The sequence below is a fragment of the Ictidomys tridecemlineatus genome, chromosome 12, assembly GCF_052094955.1.
Source record: "Ictidomys tridecemlineatus isolate mIctTri1 chromosome 12, mIctTri1.hap1, whole genome shotgun sequence".
In the NCBI taxonomy this organism is placed as follows: Eukaryota; Metazoa; Chordata; class Mammalia; order Rodentia; family Sciuridae; genus Ictidomys; species Ictidomys tridecemlineatus.
In genome coordinates, this window is record NC_135488.1 from 105,912,765 (window position 1) to 105,932,429 (window position 19,665).

At 36.4% G+C, this 19,665-nt stretch overlaps 1 protein-coding gene across 3 annotated transcripts in view; it reads left to right on the forward strand.

The window, feature by feature from the left end:
• The window catches only part of Ldah (lipid droplet associated hydrolase), an 88,678-nt gene that overhangs the window by 59,244 nt on the left and 9,769 nt on the right, over window positions 1-19,665 (forward strand). The window contains exons 5-6 of one of the 3 annotated variants that reach the window (XM_005322601.5): window positions 509-743; window positions 15,153-15,235. In XM_005322601.5, coding sequence (XP_005322658.1) covers window positions 509-743; window positions 15,153-15,235 — 318 coding nt within the window. Of the gene's footprint in view, window positions 1-508; window positions 744-4,194; window positions 10,115-15,152; window positions 15,236-19,665 lie in introns of those variants that run through there. The other 2 variants (XM_013357428.4, XM_040271361.2) reach the window with 2 other exon arrangements.

The following is a 19,665-nucleotide window of genomic DNA, read 5'->3' on the forward strand; positions in this document are numbered from 1 at the left end:
CATGTATAACTAAAAAGGCAAATAAAAAATAAAATTTTATGGAAGGCACCAAAAAAAAATTGGAATTGTCTCCTAAGCAGAATATATGCATGCCATACCATATGACACATATGACATCAAGGTAATGGAGCCAACGAAAATACAGGCACCCCTGCACCAAGAGACATGAACAAAAATGTTAATAGGACTTCTGCTTTCCAGGTCCATGTGTAAGAGTTTAGAAGTTGCTACTCCATCCTAACAAGTGAAAAGCCAAACAAACTGAATAATCAACTCCAAATCCCCCCTCCCTGAAAATTAACCCCAACATCCCAAGAGACATCCTTAGATCCTGTCCAAACTGGTTATGAATTGAGAGGGAAAGCAATAGGTGGTGGTTCTTCTCAATCTGAAGGGGAGTCTAATCATATTCTAATCTAGTCATTTGTCATTATTGTGTAGAGAAACAATAAAGGAATGAGTTATCCCTTAAGAAAACCTCTCATCAAAGTGTGTTTGTTTATTTTAGGTCATTCACACCTTTCTGCTATTCCCAACCATTGAGCGAATGGCTGAGTCACCCAATGGCAGGATTGCCACTCCATTTCTGTGCTGGTTTCGATATGCTCTCTATGTCACTGGCTACTTATTACTTAAACCATGTCCTGAGAAAATCAAGTCCTTGATAATCAGAATGGGCCTTCAAGTAATGAACCTGAAGACTGAATTTTTACAGACGAATATATTACAACCGTTCTGCCTTGGTAAGCACATTTTAAAAGGTATATGTTATTGTTGAATAAGGAAATATTTACAGATAAATCTTAGGCAGAGGATGAATATAAAGCAAGCAGTTGTTTGTTGGATTTCCCCCCCAAAAGTTTAAAACCAGAGATAAATAAATTAGAAACAGGAGTGAGTGAAGGGAGTTCTGTAATGCAAATGGGTAGAAAAGCCTCATCAAACTTTAATTTTACCTATGCTTCTGATTCTCCAGTCTCGAAGCAGTTCTGTGTGTAGTGCGTAGCATGTGTTGAGTCCTCCTAGGAGCTCAGGGTTTGCCTTGTTGGTTTAGTGTTTTGCAAAAACAACCTAAGAAAACCAGGCCCACTATTCCAGTGGAGTAGACAGGTTATGCTTTTATTTTCCTCCTTTAAATCTTGTTGTGGGAGCTTAAATTCTAAAAGGATTAATCATCACACCACAGTGTTCAGAGCCAGGTAGTGTGTCTTTCACTGTAGCTGCTGCAGTTGTCTTTTTGCCCTAGTTGATGGTAAAGGCAGGACTCCTGAAAAAAGTTTAGCATCATCTCCTGTGTTGAGAATGCCACAGAATCACATGCACAATGATTAACTAACCACGGTCCCTGTTCAGCTGTGCAGCTACACTTAATATGTGAGGTGTTTTCCAAATATGTATCTATCAACAGTCATCACAGATACAAGGCTTAATAAATATTCTATATTTGTGGATTTTTTTTCTCTCCTCTCTCCGACTCCCATTCTTTATTATAGCCTTAACGTAGTAGTGACAAAAATATGAGAGAGAGAAAGGGAAAGCAAGGCTGAGGACAGTCATAGAAATTGCCAGAGGTTGAAGTTGGAGATGTCCCTTAAAGAAGACTCTCTGGTCTAACTCCTCACCTTTTGCTCCTATTTACAGACAAGGGGTTGTATGGTGTGTGGGAACAGCACTGCCTGGGACCAGAAACCCTCAGCTTTCAAACTGGGTCAGCCTAGACTGAATCTGTGGCCTCAATTTAGTCACTTTCCCTCTTTGGTTCTGTTGTTGATCAAATTAAGAATTACACTAGGTGATCTCTCAGGGCCAGTTCATCTTTGGAAATTATTTGAGACCAAATGGAAAGCAACATTTGAAATTCTGGCAAACGTATGTGAAATTTTCTGTGTTCTTCAATAAGATCATCTTAATTCCCCTTATGATTCCTCTCCTCCTACCCCCAGCATTTTTTTTGGTACCAAAAGTGTTTCAGATATATGAGGTTTTTTGATTTGGGGAAATATTTGCATAGACTGTACAGGTTGAGCATTCCCAATCCAAAAATTCAAAATCTATAACTCTCCCAAATCTGAAACTTCTATGCTCAAAAAGTTTCATATTTCATATTTTCAGATCAGTAATGTGCCTTGTAATAAAAATCCAAACAATCCACTTAGAAAACGGATTAAAGACATGAACATACATTTTACAAAAGAGGTTATTCAGATGCCAAGTAAGCACATGAGAAGTTATTCAACGTCATTAGTCATTACGAAAATGCAAAATAAGATCACAATGAAATATCATTATATACCTATCAGAAGAGCTGAAATGAAAAATAGCATCCAGTGAGGATGCAGCAAAATTGAATCACTCGTACTCTGCTTCTATAATATAAAATTATATACTACTTAGGGAAAAAACAGCTTGTTTCTTAAAACACTAAATATGCAACTACCATTGAACCTAGCAATTGCACTTACAGACATTCATCCCTGATGAATGAGAATTATGTTTACACAAAGACCATAATAACCCAAAACTGGAAACAACCTGATGTCTTTCAGTGGGTGAATGGCTAAACAAAGTCTGATGTAGCCATACCACAGAAAGCTACTCAACAATAAAAAGGAACTAGCTCTTAACACACACAAATGTGTAATCTGTCTCTAGAGTATTATGTTTAATAGGGGAAAAATTCCCAAATTTACATAGGTATTTACATAGGTATGACTCCATGTAATAGCATTCAGAAAATTATAAAATTACAGATTTGGAAAATAAATTAATAGTTGCCAAGTGTTAAGGATGGAAAGAGGGCAAGGATGGAAATGAGGAGGTTTATAAAAGGGCAACAAGAGAGATCCTTGCAGTGATGGAATTATTATTATTTTTTTGGCTGTATAAGTGTCAGTGTCTTTATTGTAATACTATACTGTAGTGTTGCAAGATGTAATCTTTAGGGGAAACTGAGTAAAGGGTACATATATTTCTCAAAACTTGCATGTGACTCTAAAATCATCTTAAATAAGAATTAAATTAAAAATAAAAGCATTCACCAGACCTGGTGGCACATGCCTATAATCCCAGAAGTTCAGGAGGCTAAGGCAGGAGAATTATGAGTTCAAAGCCAGCCTCAGCAACTTAGTGAGGTCCTAAGCAAGACCCTGTCTCTAAATAAATTTTTTTAAAAAGGAGGGGGCCTGGGGATGTGGCTTAGTGATTAAACACCAGGTTCAATCCCCAGTACCAAAAACTAAATAAAAATAAAAATAAAAGTATTCTTCAGCTGGGGACTTCATTTTCCTCCCTAGGATAGGTGTTTTCTTCATTCTGACTGCCTAAATTAGGTGTTCTTTATCCTTGAGACACGAGAAGGTTGAGGACCCACAGCCCTAGGGCTAAGAGCACATTCCAAGGCAGCTACCATGCTTTCCTTATGCCTCCTTGGAAATAATTTCTAAGCCCAAATTAGGACATGGGATATAAGAAATATGTATTTGTTTCTTTATTTACAAATGAAAAGTCTAGGTAAAATGAATTACAATTATATACTTATGAATATATTATACATATAACATATAGTCAAATACTTATTTTTTTATTTAAAAAGGTATTGATAAAAAGGTATTTTTCCAAGTTATAAATGCCTGTTAGAGAAGCATTTGAAACTACACTTGAAAGAAAGGAGTCTTCCTTTTAACTGCAGTGATTGACCTCCAATTACGTCTTCTAGCAGCCCCAGATTCAGGAAACAGGGAGAAGGCAGGTTAGACACAGGACACATTCACCACAACCAGAGCCTTCCAGCCACATTGTTGCTTGAGGAATCTGGACTTCCTTTCCCACACAACCATAGTAGAGTTATGCCACATGCAAAATGTACTATAAACCAAACTGAACATTTTTCATCTCATTCCAACAAATAAACTTGAAAATGAATAGCCCTCATCTTCCATCCTTTCCTTCTCTAGTCTTCTAACTCATTGGCTCTAGATATGGCCTTCTGATGTCCAAGTATTCATTAGTTCAGTAGCCTCCATTTTATTCCCATTACTTACTTAGTCTGTGTAACTGGGTAAAGAGAAAGGAGATAAGAATTACTTGTCCTCTTTCTTTTGGGGGTTCTCAGTTCATTCCCTACTTGGATACTTAGTTCAGTCTCTTAATAGTGTCCCCAAGCTGATCATTAACTAAGAGTCTCAAATATCCTAGGCACCTCTTCTCACCTGTCTCCTCTGGATCCCGTGTCGCTCTGCCTGCTCTTGGCAACAACCCTCACAGAAGCAAGCTTTGTCCAGACATGCCTTTGCCATCCTTATACAACTCCTATTGGCTTGCTTACTACAAATGGAAGAAGGTCCCAGCTGAGAGAGAGCTCAAAATAGAAGACCTGACCCCCTTGTAGATGATTAGTGGGCTCTGTCAGAACCTATGCCCCACATATGGTGAAGGTAACCAATATTCATATAGTCACATGAATTGGTGGCATGATTTCAGGTTTCATGAAGAGAAGGGTTGCCAAAGGGAAAGAAGCGGTACTGTCTGGTCCAGCTGGATATTCCCCCTGCAGGTCTCCTTCTCTGTGACTTGACTGTCATCTAGACAATGACCCTTAACTTGCCAGCTTGACTTGTACAGGCCTTGCAGTGTTTACACATTATGTAATGTCTGTGCTTCAGGAGAAATCACACGGAAACAAATGGAGGAAGTTCTCTAGTCCAAGTAGTGGATAATAAATCCTGCCCTATCTAGATAAAAACTATTCTTCTGTATCCTTTAGTTTATATACTCACATTTTTGTTGTTGTTGTTGTAAGCTCTGAAAAATTCAAGGAATCAAAATATTCAAGTATTTCAAATGCTGCTACCCTTTGGCAAAGATGGTGCATCCCTTCATGAAGACTGTGGCATTAGTGTTCTTCTCCGGCGTATGTGAAACATCATTTCCTACCCAGCATTCAGAGAAGAGTAACGCTAATCCAGTTAGCATGCATTATAAACACTACCAGTGTTCACCAGTGGTATCTGTATAACTAGATTGTTTTAAATGTTATTTTTAAAGAATGTTCGTGGATATTTTCCTCCTTTATTTCAAGTATGGAATGTTTGCTACTCCATATTTTCTTTAGAGTAAATGTTCTTCCATCTCATGAGAAGTAGACTTTCCTCTCAGACAACTAAATTGGATTTTCTGATCAAAGCTAAAAGAAGATATATTTTAGCTCAGCAGTTTCACAGGTCAAATAATTAACTTTTTAAAAATATTCTAAGTTCTTTTCATTAGGCTAAATTGATGTTAATTCCTTTCAGTTACCTAACTAGAAAAACAGCACAGAGAAATAAAGAATTCCTGATGGGTTACTTTGTTGAATATGTTCTTGCAAAAGAAACTTTCACATTTTTCCTTTCTTTAATCAATATCAAAGTAACTTTTTAAAATATTTACAGTGACATCTAATGAACTGAACTATTTAATGAGCTGACAACACAAGATTCACTGAAGAATCACAAATTTCTTAGAGTATTTTTAACTCAAACACATTAATTTTTTTTATTAAGAAGAAACCCCCTTGCTACCTATTCTTTCACTTGTGTGAGCAGCTTGTAAAAATAAAACCCAACTGCAGTTTTTAACGATTCTTATAAGTTCTACCTCAAATTCAGGAATAAAGGGGAAAACAAGGCGTTTTTGGCTTTTGTAGTGTTTGGATTTAGGGCCAAGAGTGATTAAATCTGATGTGAGGATATCATCTCCCTTTTAGAAACAAATGGGCCTGTGAATATCCTACTGTATTTTTCTGAAGAAATCTTAGATTTTAAAATTATCTTTCAGTCTAAAAAGTTGTATTATTAAAAAAAATATGGTTATCTTGGGTTGCATTTTTCTTTTGGGTGAATGCACTGTCACTTGTGTGAGTTATCAATTTGCAGACTAAATGGATGATCATAATAACCAAAATCCTGGCTTACAAAGAAACACATAATAAATCAAATAAATAATTAACATTTTTCCATATTACACAGAAATTTTACAATGGGAGAATTTCTCTTTTAGTTCTGATTTCTACATTGTTAAAAGCCACATTTGGCATCATTACTAAATATGGAAAACAACCTGGAAAAACTAAAGAACCGCTAAAGAAATTCCCCTTGTTAAATGGTTTCATCCTAGTTTCTGAGCCTATGTAGCCCTGCTAAATCTTTTGACAGAACCTCCTGTTTTATGGCTCTTTGAATACCCCACCTTACTCTACTGGCAGTGGTGCATGGATTTTCATAGAGTGGAAACTTCTTAGGTCTCCAGAATACTTAAGTCTCATAATCTGACCTCAATCCCAGACTTTGCTACCATGCAGACCTGCTTGTCTCCAGCCTTCCTAACTCCCCTGTACCCCCAAAATCTTGTTACCCTCAGGGATAGTCAGAAGATGTGCAAGGAGGGCCTACCCTTGAAAGGCTCTTTTCAGTCAGCCACTACAACTTCTTTCTCTTGGAAATCCCTAGACTTGTGCAGATGTCGTATGATGCCACCTTTCTCCCCCACTCCATTGCCAGAATCCCATGGAAATTAAGCATAACAACCCCTGTGCTTCGGACAAAAACACTCAGAAAATTCAAAGGCACTATCTTTATTTTTATCAGCTGGGATGAATTTGACTATAGTTAACAGAAAACTATGAATTTGACTATAGTTAACAGAAAACTATGAATTTGACTATAGTTAACAGTGGCCAAAACAGAGAGGTCAGTTTTTCTCATGCACCAAGAAATTGAGATGTAGTAAGATGAAGTAAAAATCATCCACACAATGCCATCAGGGCTGTGGGTTATTGGTACATTTCCACTCTGTTGGCCTTAGCATGTAGACCTTTTTCCAATGCTCATCATCTCATGCTTACATGATGGCTCCCTAGGCCTCCTATTTGACATTCCAATAGGAAACAAAAAGCATTGGGGAGAGGTAAAAAAGCAAAAGGTCTATTCCTAATTAGCCTTTGGGTTATTAAGAAAGAGAAATCCTTCCCAGGATTTTCCTCCTCTAGATTAAAAGCCAAAACTGTCACATCACTCCCTAAAAGGGATATAGAGAAGTCACACATTGACTTTCCTCATCTCTTGTTAGAGGAGGTCAAGGGAAATGAAGAATTTTTTTATTGGCTTTTGGATCATTACACCATTATCTATTACAGCCTCCTACAAGATAGTCTTAAGACTCATCTTTCATGTATTTAATCACCTACCAAACACCTCACTAAGGCAGTTAACTCCATTTCCTGTCCACCATGACTAAAATCTACCACAGCCATGTTTATCCAAAATGTCTTCAGAGTTTATAACCCTTGGCAAGATAAAAACCTCAGACTAGGGTCTACAGTCTATTTCTTAATTGTTGCTGGCCTTCTGCAAAGATGTCTGAATGTATCTGTTCATGGGAGAGCCCATTTCAGTTCCCATGGTTATTATTATATTTTTTTTATTTTAAGGGGAGTTTAAAATAGAACATGTTACTGTTTCACCTGTATTAGTTGTTACTAGTGACTTCCCTTCCCAGCCACCCTTCGACATATCATATTTCATACATTTGATTCTCTTGGCTTTTATGACTGGGGAGAGGGTGATGGCTAGAGCTGATCAAACTGAGGGTATGAAAGGGTACATTGAGCATCAAGAGAACCAGACAAGTACCTCTGCATACCATTGTTGCATGGGTTATACACATGTTTTCTCTTGATGTTCATTTAAAATCCATCATCATGGAGATAAATGTACTAAACCTTTTTTTTTATCCACCAAATCTTATAAGGAATACATTTTTTAAAAGAATCATTTTTCCTTATAAATATCGTGATTTATTTTGGACATATAGACTCTGTTGGTCCCTTTAAAGACTTAAAGTGATAAAAGTAATAGTTCAGACAGAATAGATGAGGAGTAACCATCACACTTTACACTGCAGTGTGTATACCACACATGGTAGATTTCCTGTCTCCATGATTCACCTGCCCTAATTACACTATGCCTGTATCCAGTAATTCCCTTTGCTTCAGCACCTTTTCTCCCCACTATGGTGACAAAGTCATAGTATTCTGTGGAATCACCCAGTGGCACTAGACCATATATTCCCAAAATAGCAGGACAACTTTTCTTCTCAACTCCAAGTTCTGCTTCGGAAAGCTATTCGTACATCTCTTTAAAACCTTCCATTTTATCATTACCTGTGACTTTATTTGCCTCTCTATTGTCCCTGGATGCTATCTAACTAGTGCTTATGTAGCCTAGTTTCTGACTTGTCTCAACAGAAACTCCTGGACCTGCCCTCTATCCTGTGATTATTTATATACTACTTGTATACCAACACCTGTCAATTTGGCCTATCAATGTTGGTGTGCTTTGGCCTCCACTTTTGGCCTCCATTGTGATCTCAGTTCTTGGACCACTTCAAATGAGGCGGTAGACTTATCCTCCTCACCCTCCAAAACTACTAGCCCTACGCTACCTCCTCCCTCAGTCCATTCCAATTTATTTCAGTTAATAACCTTCTTTCCAAAGACATGCCATAAACCAAATTGTCAAACATGGTGGAAATAATGAATGAAATATAGGTCCTGCCCTTAAGTTACTGACAGTGCACTAGGAGAAACAAATATGGAAAATGTTTAATTTAACACAGTAAGGGCTCTCATAAAAATAGATGCAGAATGTGGGTGGTTCTTTGAAAGAGAGATCATTCTACCTGTATAAATAATAGAGAAGATAAGTAAGCTTGGACTTGAAGGTGACTTGGTATTTTTCCAAACTGACAAAATGGCACCAATATAAGTGACAGTATTAAACAGAAGGCAGCCTTCTGCTATAGATTATGTGCACTTGGAAAACTCATTGATAACATTTGAACTATGAAATTAATGTTCTACTGGTCTTCCAACTTTAACCCCCACTTAGATATTTCAAACCGTTTAGCTCTTCTACTATAAGTTGAAGTCCCAAAGTAATATTTGAACATTAAGTAGATTTCAGAAGATGGTGGTAGCCAATAAAATAGATTGACTCCTCAGCGAGTCCTTTCTTCATATCTGTATTTTTATTTATTTTTAATATGTATTTTTTAGTTGTGGTTGGACACAATACCTTTGTTTTATGTATTTATTTTATTTATTTTTTTGTGGTGTTGAAGATTGAACTCAGGGCCTCGCACGTGCTAAATGAGCACTTTACTGATGAACCACAACCCCGGCCCTTGTATTTTTATTTTTAATGCAACTAAAGTAAACAATTAACATTCTTCCGAATCATTCTTTCTTTCATGTTTTTGTTTCCATTATTCCTGGTACTAAACATTTCCTTCACTATGGTGCTTGAAACTCTGAATTCTGCTGGGTTTCCAGGAAGGCTATTGACAGTTATTGCCAAGAGAAATGTGTTTTCCACTTAGGAAATTACACTTCTATTTGGTATTATTATTTCTGACCACTGTGCTGCATTAAGAGCATTTCTGAGGAATGACAAAGATGGCTTCCTACTGGAAAATAAACTCGTGTTCTGGTTAAGTGTGGGGGGGCATGGGTGGAGGGGAGAGTATACTTAGGGGAAATTACCAAGAAAAAAAAAATAAGAGTCATAATAAAGGGATTGGGCACATTTCCTGATGAAACTTTTGTTTTAAAAAGTGTTAAAAATCTCTACAAGTTCTTTGAATTTTAAGTTTTTAATTAAGAAATGACAGAAAAATGTTTAACTATAAAAGTACCCCATGAATTATATCAGTACAGTGTTCCCTTAACTACCACCCAACTCAAGGTCCACTGCCTGGTTCTGAGAAGCCCCCTTTAAGCCCCTTTAATCCCTTTTACACCATCTCCAAATGTAGTTACTCTCTTGACATCTACTGATACTATTTAGTTTTGCCTAGTTTTGAACTCTGTCACTTGTTTGTCCTTTTGTATCTGGCTTCTTTCATGCAGCAGAGTGTGATGTACACCTGATTTGTTACCTGTGGTTTTTTCATTTAATTATACTGTACTTTGCCATTGGTTGAATTACACTTCAATGTATTTATTCTGTGTTGATGGTGTTTGGGTCATTTCCAGTTTGGGACTATTAAAGGTAATACTGATCAACATATGCTTCCCCCAGTTTCTGGTTGTTTCTCATATGATTATATTGATCAATACTTAGCTGGAACTAAATGGTAACCCTCTGCAGATCTCTGGAGCTTTCCTCATTCATGGCAGATCTCTCCTCCCACTATTTTGCCTTGTCAAAAACCAAAGCATTCACCTCCCTAGACTGTCAGTCCTGTCTCCTTGTTTTAAAATGTACCTGGAATTTGTTTTAATCAGATATGGTAAAGTGACAGACATGAAAACAAACTGTGTTGAAAGAGAAGTTAGTTACTTACAATTTCCAAGAGAGCAGGGGGACATGCTACACGAGGCAGGGTTAGACAGGTAAGCACCTCATTGGGTCAGAAAGCAGAAGGAACACAGGTGAACATGGCCTAGGGGTTCCAAGAAAAGGAGTGGGTGAGGCAAGTTTAAGATAGCTAATTTGAATAATTTTGCCAAGCTCTAGACTTTTGAGATGGTCCCTAATTGTCTGGTACTTGGCCCTGGGGTGATTTAGAACAGGGAAAACACTGACTTGCTGGCTTGTTTCCTAAGTAACAAGGAGTATGGACTTTGGATTGGTTGGCTTGCATGTGAAAGGCATGTTCGCAGGGAAATCAAAGAACTAACTATCCCTGAGAGAGGTAATCTCCCCCTGGTCAGCAAGGCCACCAAGATTCAGTGCATCATAAAATGTAGAATATAAAAAAAAAGACTCATGCTCTCCTCAACTTGGGGAGATTACCAAATTCTGCATGTATTCCTCCTTCCTGTACTGCAGCCTGAAGACTTTTCAACACAAACAATAAGCTGATTATAACAGTCACCTCATCATTTTCAGTTTTCTCTAGGTTCTTTGCCCAATATCCAGTGTCTTGAAAATCTTTTCTTCTTCATATATTTTATTTGTTGCTCTAGTTTTAGAGAGGAAATCAAATCCATTTTCTATCACTCCATTTTGTTCAGAAATGGAGGAACTATGTGAGGTCATTCTCCCCCTCCCTCCCCCACTTTTTTTTTTTTTTTTTTTTGGTACTGGGGATATTTAATCACTTAACCACTGAGCCATATCCCAGCCCTTTTAAAAATATTTTATTTAGAGAAAAGGTCCCACTAAATTGCTTAGGGCCTTGCTAATTTGGCTTTGAACTTGCAATCCTCCTGCCTCAGCCTCCCAGGCCTCTGGGATTATAGGTGTGTACCATTGTGCCAAGCTGGGGTCATTTCCATTTGAGATTACAATTCAGTTGAGATTTTTGGAAGCAACAGCATGGCTTCTATCTAAAATTCAGCAATCTTCATTAACAGATTCCACTTTTCCATCTCTGAAGACTTTTTTGTTTCATAGAAACTTAAAACATATCTCAAATTTTAAGAGGAAGATTTTGTTTTATAAACAGCTTAAAATCAGAAATCTTTTACTAACAGTGATTGAAGTTTAATTATTTCTTGACTTACAAAACTTTATTTTAAAAATGCCAAGTATGAGGTATTAAAACCACACATTTAATGCTATAACACAGTACACTTCAAATATATAGATGTGGGGCCTTGGAGGCATCTCACATGGGCAGCCATGCACCAAAGTTAAGCTTCCCACACCCCACATCAGAATCTTATCTGGCATTACCTAACGGTTCCCAGGTGACCTTTCCATTGCATTTATAGCCCTCAGTGCTATAAATTAATGTGGCCTTACTAAAAGTTGGAGAATGTCTGATGTAAGTACTCATTGCTACTTACCTAGTTAGAATGTAAATTGAAGGCCTTCGTTACCATAGGACATCACTCCAAAGGGAAACAAGTACCAAATTTAACACAGTTGATTTAGGATTTAGCTTTTGTAATATAATTCTTTTGTAAGTTCTATACTATCTATATTGGCATTTTTATAGGAAGGCTAAAAAAAGACATTTTTATAGGAAGGGTATGTTACTCTACATTTTATACTTCTTATACTATATATATATATGTATATACACACACACACACACACACACACACACACACACATACAAGAAACAAATTGATTTGATTATAAACATCACTGGTCAACTGGAATCTCTGTAATGGATCTGGAAAGGTAAAAGTAAATCTACCGTTTATAATTACAGAGTAACATTTTGCTCATGGTCAGAGTGTTTTGTGTTGAATTTCAAGCACCCAGAATTGCAATGAGGAACTTCTACCTAGAAGAAAAGGTGTATTATATAAGTCACTCTTGGACTAAATAGGACTGCTCCTAAGGTTCTTCTGTCACATATAAGAAAGTATTGTGCTTTCACTTCTTGTAATATGGGACTCAGCCCCTTGGTAACAAAAAAGAAATCAGACCCACTATATCTGCAGGGAAGGTAGGGGAATGAGTTATATCTACCTATCTTGGATAAATGGGGCCTTCACTGCAGATAAGTGTCTTTCTAACATTGTGTCAAAAAATGAGAACCTTAGCTGAGACTAGCCTATCTATGTCACACTCAATGATAGCCACATTACACAGGAGAGCTGGAAAGTGGATTGCTGTACAGCAAGGCCTGCTGTTAACAGGAAAGAAGCTCATCATTCTGATTGCATCTATAAGGGAAAGCTTTCTACCCACCTGTGAATGAACAGGGTATCTCATATCCAGGGACAAGACCTGCACTCTTAAAATGAGACGGACATCATTACTCTAGGTACATGTATGAGTGCACGAATTGTGTGACTCTACTTCATGCTCAACCAGAGAAGTGAAAAATTCTGCTCCATTTGTGTACAATGAATTGAATATCTTTCTGCTGTCATGTATAACTGAATAGAACTAATAAAAAAATGTCAAGGCTAGAAGAAGAACACAAGTAAATACTTTTCCTGAATAGATGCATTATAGATATTGTATTTGCAGGAAGAATACCATTACCAGTTGGAAGGGAGGGAGGAGAGGGAGAAATAAAGGGAGAACATGGATTCCATCAACTAGAAAGAACCACTATTATTATTTTATTGTTCATCATTTCATATATCTGTACCACATATCTGTCTTTTATTTACAATAGGATCATACTTTATCAGTTTGTAATCTGCTTTTTTCCAACTACTGTTATACTTAAATATGTATTTGACATTATTTTTCTTTAGCATAATTTTTAGTAAGTTATGTGTTGAATTAATTGAGGGGGATGGACCATAATTTATTAACCTATTGTTTTATTTGGTTATTATCAATTCCTTGGATTATATTACAGTAATGTGGAGTACCGACTTTGGAAGTAAGACTTCAGAGTCTTGCATTACACATCCTTACTGTAAATCTGTGACTAAACAGCCTGTCTTGATTTAGATTAGGCCAAGGAAATGCAGACTGTTTACCCCTATGTGTATTTATGCTAATATCACAAATGGACAAGAATGATTAAAATCTCACTTTAGGAATTATATAATGGCTATATTTAAGATGTTTAAATGGAGGAAGCAGCTTGCTATTATATACATGGCATAAAATAAATAAAAACCACTTAAGTGTACATTCTCTGGGATAGGGATTATCTCTTTGCATCTCCTGTACCTAAGACATAGTAAGTGCCCCATTGTGAACAAAGAAACTGGCTAACACAATAATTAATATCATGTAGATGTTTTTAGAATCACTGTGGGAATTAAAGAAGTTAATAAATTATTTCTTTAAAAAGTGATTTATTACTTTAGAAAAAGCAAAGACTTCTCTTTGAAGAAAAGCCAGTTAATCACAAATACTTGCCTTCATTTGATAAAAATTATATCAAAGGAATTCTTGAGGATGATAAGAGAATGAAAGGGAAGTCCTTAGCTAACAAGAAATTTCAGTGAATTTATGAAAGAGAGTAAGCAAGGGTAGGGGAGGCTGATGAAGCAAAGTATAGGGAACAAGCACTCACAGCCCTGCTGTCTAGTACAGAAGCCACTGTCAAATGCAGCTGTTGAAGGTAAAATTAATTATAATTACATTAGAAATTTAGTTCTTTGTCCCACTAGCCACATTTGAAGTGCAGCAGCCACATGTAATAAGCAGCAGATACAGAACATCTCTATCATTCATCATGTGAAATACACTGTGTAGCACTGGCTGAGAAGATGGTCTACACAGTTACAAAAGAGCCTGTCTCCCCCAAGTTGAGTGTCAGAAGTTCAAATGCGAGAAGGAAGATGAGCCTGAGAAGGCCTCTGCAAACAGATTCATCACAAGTCACCCCAATCCTGCTGTCTTGCATAGCACACACATTGTCCAAATTAAAACTTCATTAGAAAGGGCAAAAGATAAAAGTGAGGTGAAGAACCAATTATAGAATAGCAACAAAAGTTATGTATTAAAACAGGAAAGAGCAAGTAATTGAGAAAAATGAAAACCAAAGGAAACACTTATCAATATCACTGAAGTTTGCAGTGAATTGAAAATGACCCACGTCATGATACATCATCATAAAGATTGAGAATCTTTCATGACTGATATGCAGAAGGTCTTAAACACTTCAGAGTTGCTCACACACACACACACACACACACACACACACACACGCAAATACCTTCAAAGAAAAGCGAATCAAACTGACACTGAATTTCTCATCAGTAATTACAGATATTTAAAGACAGGAGAACAGATGTCAAAGACATCTTGAAAGTGAGGGTTATTTTGCTTATTTTTCAAAAAAATCACCATTTCATGTTAGTTATCATATGCAGTTTCCCTGGTGTACAGGATTTATCTGTAACAATTTGTGCTTCTGGTCCTTAAATCACAATAGTGCAAATTGTCAGGTACAATTACATGTGTCTATTGTGATATCTAATATTAAACTGTTGGACAACTAAACTTTACTTTTGAGAATCCAAGCAGGGTTAAGAGAAGGTTCTTTAGAAGCATGTGCTCTTGTTTCCAGAGACTCTGCATGTCACTTGTCTCATGTGCCTCTCTTAGACTCACAAGTATGTCACATCAGATAGCACATTTGGTTTATAAAAAAGGGAGGTAGATGAATTGATTAAAATTAATTTGATATTTGTGTTGCTCTCCATATTCTAAGTGTTTGACTTTTTTATTTTATAAATGTAGCTAATGTTGCCTACCTTGGAGGCCAAGAAATGATGCAGGTGGTGAAGAGAGATGATGAAATCATAAAGGAACATTTATCTAAGGTAATTACTTTATGGTTGATCACGAAAGGTTAGAATTGGGAAGAATCTGCAAAACCTTGAGAGTTTGTAGATTCAGAGTCCTACTTCTAGTTCAAGTTGGTGTTATCCTTGAGAGTTGCACAGAGTAAGTAAAGCTGATTGCATAGTTATTTAAATATATTTTGCTACCTGTTTTTGTTGAATCTACTTTTATAATCAATATTTTTCTGTTTTAACAATGAACTGAGAAGTTTCAATAATATTTATGGAATAAATGAGTTATGTTGAAACATAATAAAACTGGAAAAAAAAAACTAATGTGACACATCATCCAGTGACCAGTAAGCCTGTCTTTCAGATTCTTCAGCACTTTGCAGTAGATGGTCTCATTCTGGCACAAAAAATAGTTTTCTAAAATATTCAGCATTTGCAAATTATTCCTGAAAATACTAGACTTTTGCACACATTTTGAAACACTAGTCTCTAAAACTAGAAGATCACCCTGGTTTAGAATGTCTCAATATCCTTGAATGTGTGTGGCTGTCGCACTACTATGGCAACATTTGTCTGTCTGTCCATCCTGAATAGAATACATCTGCACTTTATTTTTGTATTGTCCACAGTGCTGAGGATCAAACCCAGGGCTTCGTGCAGGCTTAGCAAGTAAGCAACACCTGCAGCCCTGTAGCCCAGAGGTATGCTGTTTATGATGGCTATATACCACATGTGGTTTTTTTGTGACTAGTCAGAGTTGAGATGTGCTGTAAGAGTAACAAACACATTGAATTTCAATACTTATTACTTGAAAAAAGAAAATATTTCATTAATATTTTATATGGATTACATGTTGAAATGATAATATTTTAGGTATACTAGATTAAAATAAAATTCTCTCCATTCCTTTATACTTTTTTAACACAGTTATTAGAAATCTTTTAAGTTGCGTATGTGCCTTGCTTTATCTTTTGTTGTCAGCACTAATCTAGAGCTTTACAGTTGGTGCCAAATAATGGCATCTGCTGGGAGCACTAAAATACTCTCTGCTGAATGGCCATCTCTTATTGGGTCCAGACCCTGCAAGTCAAATTTTAGATACTCTGCTGAGTTTAGAGTCTCTTCATAAACAGAGATATTTGGCCTACACTTGCCTACAGTCTTCACCCATATTTCTTTAACCTCCCAATGTAATTTCCTAGAGCTAGAATGAAGATATTCTTTAAAAAATATTTTCAGAATAGTGAAAATATTCACTCATAGAGAAGACAATCTGGGTTTGTCTTATGGACATAGTGGTCATTGTATTTCTTAAGTAGCAGTTGTCTAGAGAGAGAGAGTTTGAACCAGAAGCAAGCCTTCACTAATCAAATGGAGAAGTTGGGGCCCTCAGGAGAACCCTATATAACTACTTCCAGTCATTGAGGAATGCAAAAATATAAGAAAACAGTATTTTATTTTTCAGCTAAATTATAAGTGAGCCTGCTTCAAAAATACATTTAAGTTCTCCAGGTTGGAAGTTCGTAAAAACAATTCAACTCCCACTTAATAACAAGACTGGCAGATGCTCACTTCCAAACCTCACACTTGCCAAATGACTAGACCCATCCTGTGTCAGAGCTTGTCTTACCACCTGTGGAAGCCAGCTGCTATAAGATATTAATCAGTTCTGGATTCTCTTTGTATGTTGTGCTCAGAAAGAGGTCAAAGAAAGGTGCTAACTTATTCCTGTGTTAAGTTAAATCCATATGCATGTGTAATCATTCCCAGATAGAGGTCTGTTCATGGTAACTGTGTCAGGGATGTAAGTTTACTGAAACTGTTATAGGAGAAATATGGGGGTATAATGGTAGATGGCAGACATTTCAAGGTTAGTGCTAACACACAATACAGAAATACACTTTTCCAACTCCAGAGAATACTTTTGTTTCTAAGGTGGTGTTAAATGCATTTGTAGAATTTGGGGAAACAGAGCATTGTTTAGTTTAATGTTTCACAACTACCTTGCAATTCATTAATTATGCTTTCTTCGAGCTAAATTTGAGCTCTCCACTCAAATAATATAATTCCAATTTCTGAGCGAAACTTGGTACAAAGACACAGGAAGTTTATTGCGATTTTTTTGTTTTGTTTTGTTTCTGTAATGAAAAAGAGGAAGCATGCTGTAATTTAATATTGATAAAAGTCAAATCAACATAACATGTCCCGGTATGCTTGAGAAATAAGGAAAGTTAACAGGATGCATGCATAGTTCCAGGAAGAGAGTAGGCATTGCCTCCTGCCTTCCAAACACCCTGATAATTAGTCAAACTTGAAAACCAACTCCTGAGATTTGAAATATCCCAATTTTAGGTATTCTGGTGAAAAGATATGCTATCTCATTTCCACCCAAACAAAGGCATTTAGGAACTTCATATGTATCTAGGGATATCCAATGGGAAGAGGTTTGGAGCCACACATTGTTGCAAAAATCATTCCATATATCTCAGTTATTCAACTAAAAATAGTTTGAAAATATGTAACTTTGTGCCACATAGCCAGAAAGCCACAGGAAAGTTAGAAAGGTACAGTGTCTCTACTGTATCCTGCAGGTGGCTTTCTGATTCTTTCTCCTCCTTCAATAGAAAACTGGCATGCCATAATCAGCAGGCGTTGGTTATAAATTCAAATTTTGCAACACTGGATTTTTATTGTCCTCATGAAGAGGGATTTTTATATTCTTGAGAAAAGCTGGCCTTTTTAATTCCAAAAAAATCTACTGAGCCAATTTTCTTCCTTCTAAGGTCTACATACTTTATACCCAATATCGGACAGTTTTGTTTATTTGCAGTGCTTCAGTACTCAATACTTACTTTCCTTTCCTGAAGCCAATATATCATACTTATAGTTGTTTCCAGAAGAGTATACCATGGTTTATGGCATCATGAATTGTTATGTATTCACCTGACTAAATCCTGCTTGTACTTTAAAACTTGGTTCCACATGGGGAGGGGAAAAATAAAAGTCCATTAAATTAGACAAAGGGAAACAAAGGGGAGGGAGGAAGAGGGGAATTAGAAAAGCCAGTAGAATTAATTGGACATAACCTTCCTCTTCTTGTATATGAATAGACGACTAGAGTAACTCCACATCACGTATAACCACAAGAATAGGATTCTAACTAGAATAAGTTATATTCCATGTATGTACAGTATGCCAAAGTACCCCCTACTGTCATGTATATCTAAAAAGAACAAATAATAATCATAATAAATAACTTGGCTACATTGTCATCTCCAAGAGACCTTCCCCAGCCCTGGTTTTGGTAAGATGGTCTTCCCTTTGACTCTCATGGCTACATATATAAATTGATAATATTGCATTTGTCAGACAGTATTTAAATGGTCCTCTGTCTTTCACCTTGAGGTTAGGAACTGTATTATCCTCATTTTGGGATTCCCCTGGGACCCAGCACAATTCATAGTACTTGATTTTAAAAAAATCAATAAACATATGCTACATAGATGGATGGTGTGAGACATCAACTGGGAATCCTTTGGCATACAGATTCTAAAATTTTTTGTAACAATGATCTCTTTGGCTCTCTCACATAAAATATGTGAATCTCTTCTAAGAATAATGTTTTTAAGGACATAAAATAAATACAGGAGGTTACAAAAGAAGACAATTATACCAAAATATAATTATCAAAATATTTTAAAAACTGATCTGTGATATAGTAATGTGTGCATATTTATTAACACATTGAATAACAAAATATAATAGAATTGCTGTGGCAAATTTGTACTGAAAAGTTTAATTAAATTCTTAGTTATCTACAAGTTTACTGTGATTTTAAAATATCCAAAATTTTTATAGGTTACTAAATATAGGCATTACTAATACCAGTTTGTTGCTTCTATTTGTAACTAAGGGAAATGCCAAATGGTAAAGTTTAATTAAAATTAAGATATAATTTTTCCTCAGTTTACATGATCCTGACCCACAAGTCATGGACATACATAGGTCTGTAAGACCCCAGGTGAAGAAGCCCTGCATTGGAAAAACTAGAAAAGGTTAGGTGGCATGACATGGTGACTTGGCACTGGTCTGAGAACAAGGCATGATGTACTGCACTAAAGAGATCAAGTTGTTGGGGAGCCATTGGAGGGTTCAAGCAAGGAAGTAACAATCAGGGTAATATTCTGAATATTTGACAACTACATGACATAGCCCCTTACCAATCAGAAATGTATCAGCTATGAACAGCCAGTGCATGTTAGTTAGCCCTCAGGATGTGGTGAGATGAACAAATGAGAAAGAGTATTTGGGGGAAAACGTATGGCAAAATATTGGGAAATAATGAAATTGGAGGTGGGAAGACTATTTACAAGGCTTTTACAAGAATGAAGGCAGTGAGTTTAGGAATAGAAAGATTTAGGAGGTAGAATCAAAGTCACTTAATTAAAACAGAATGT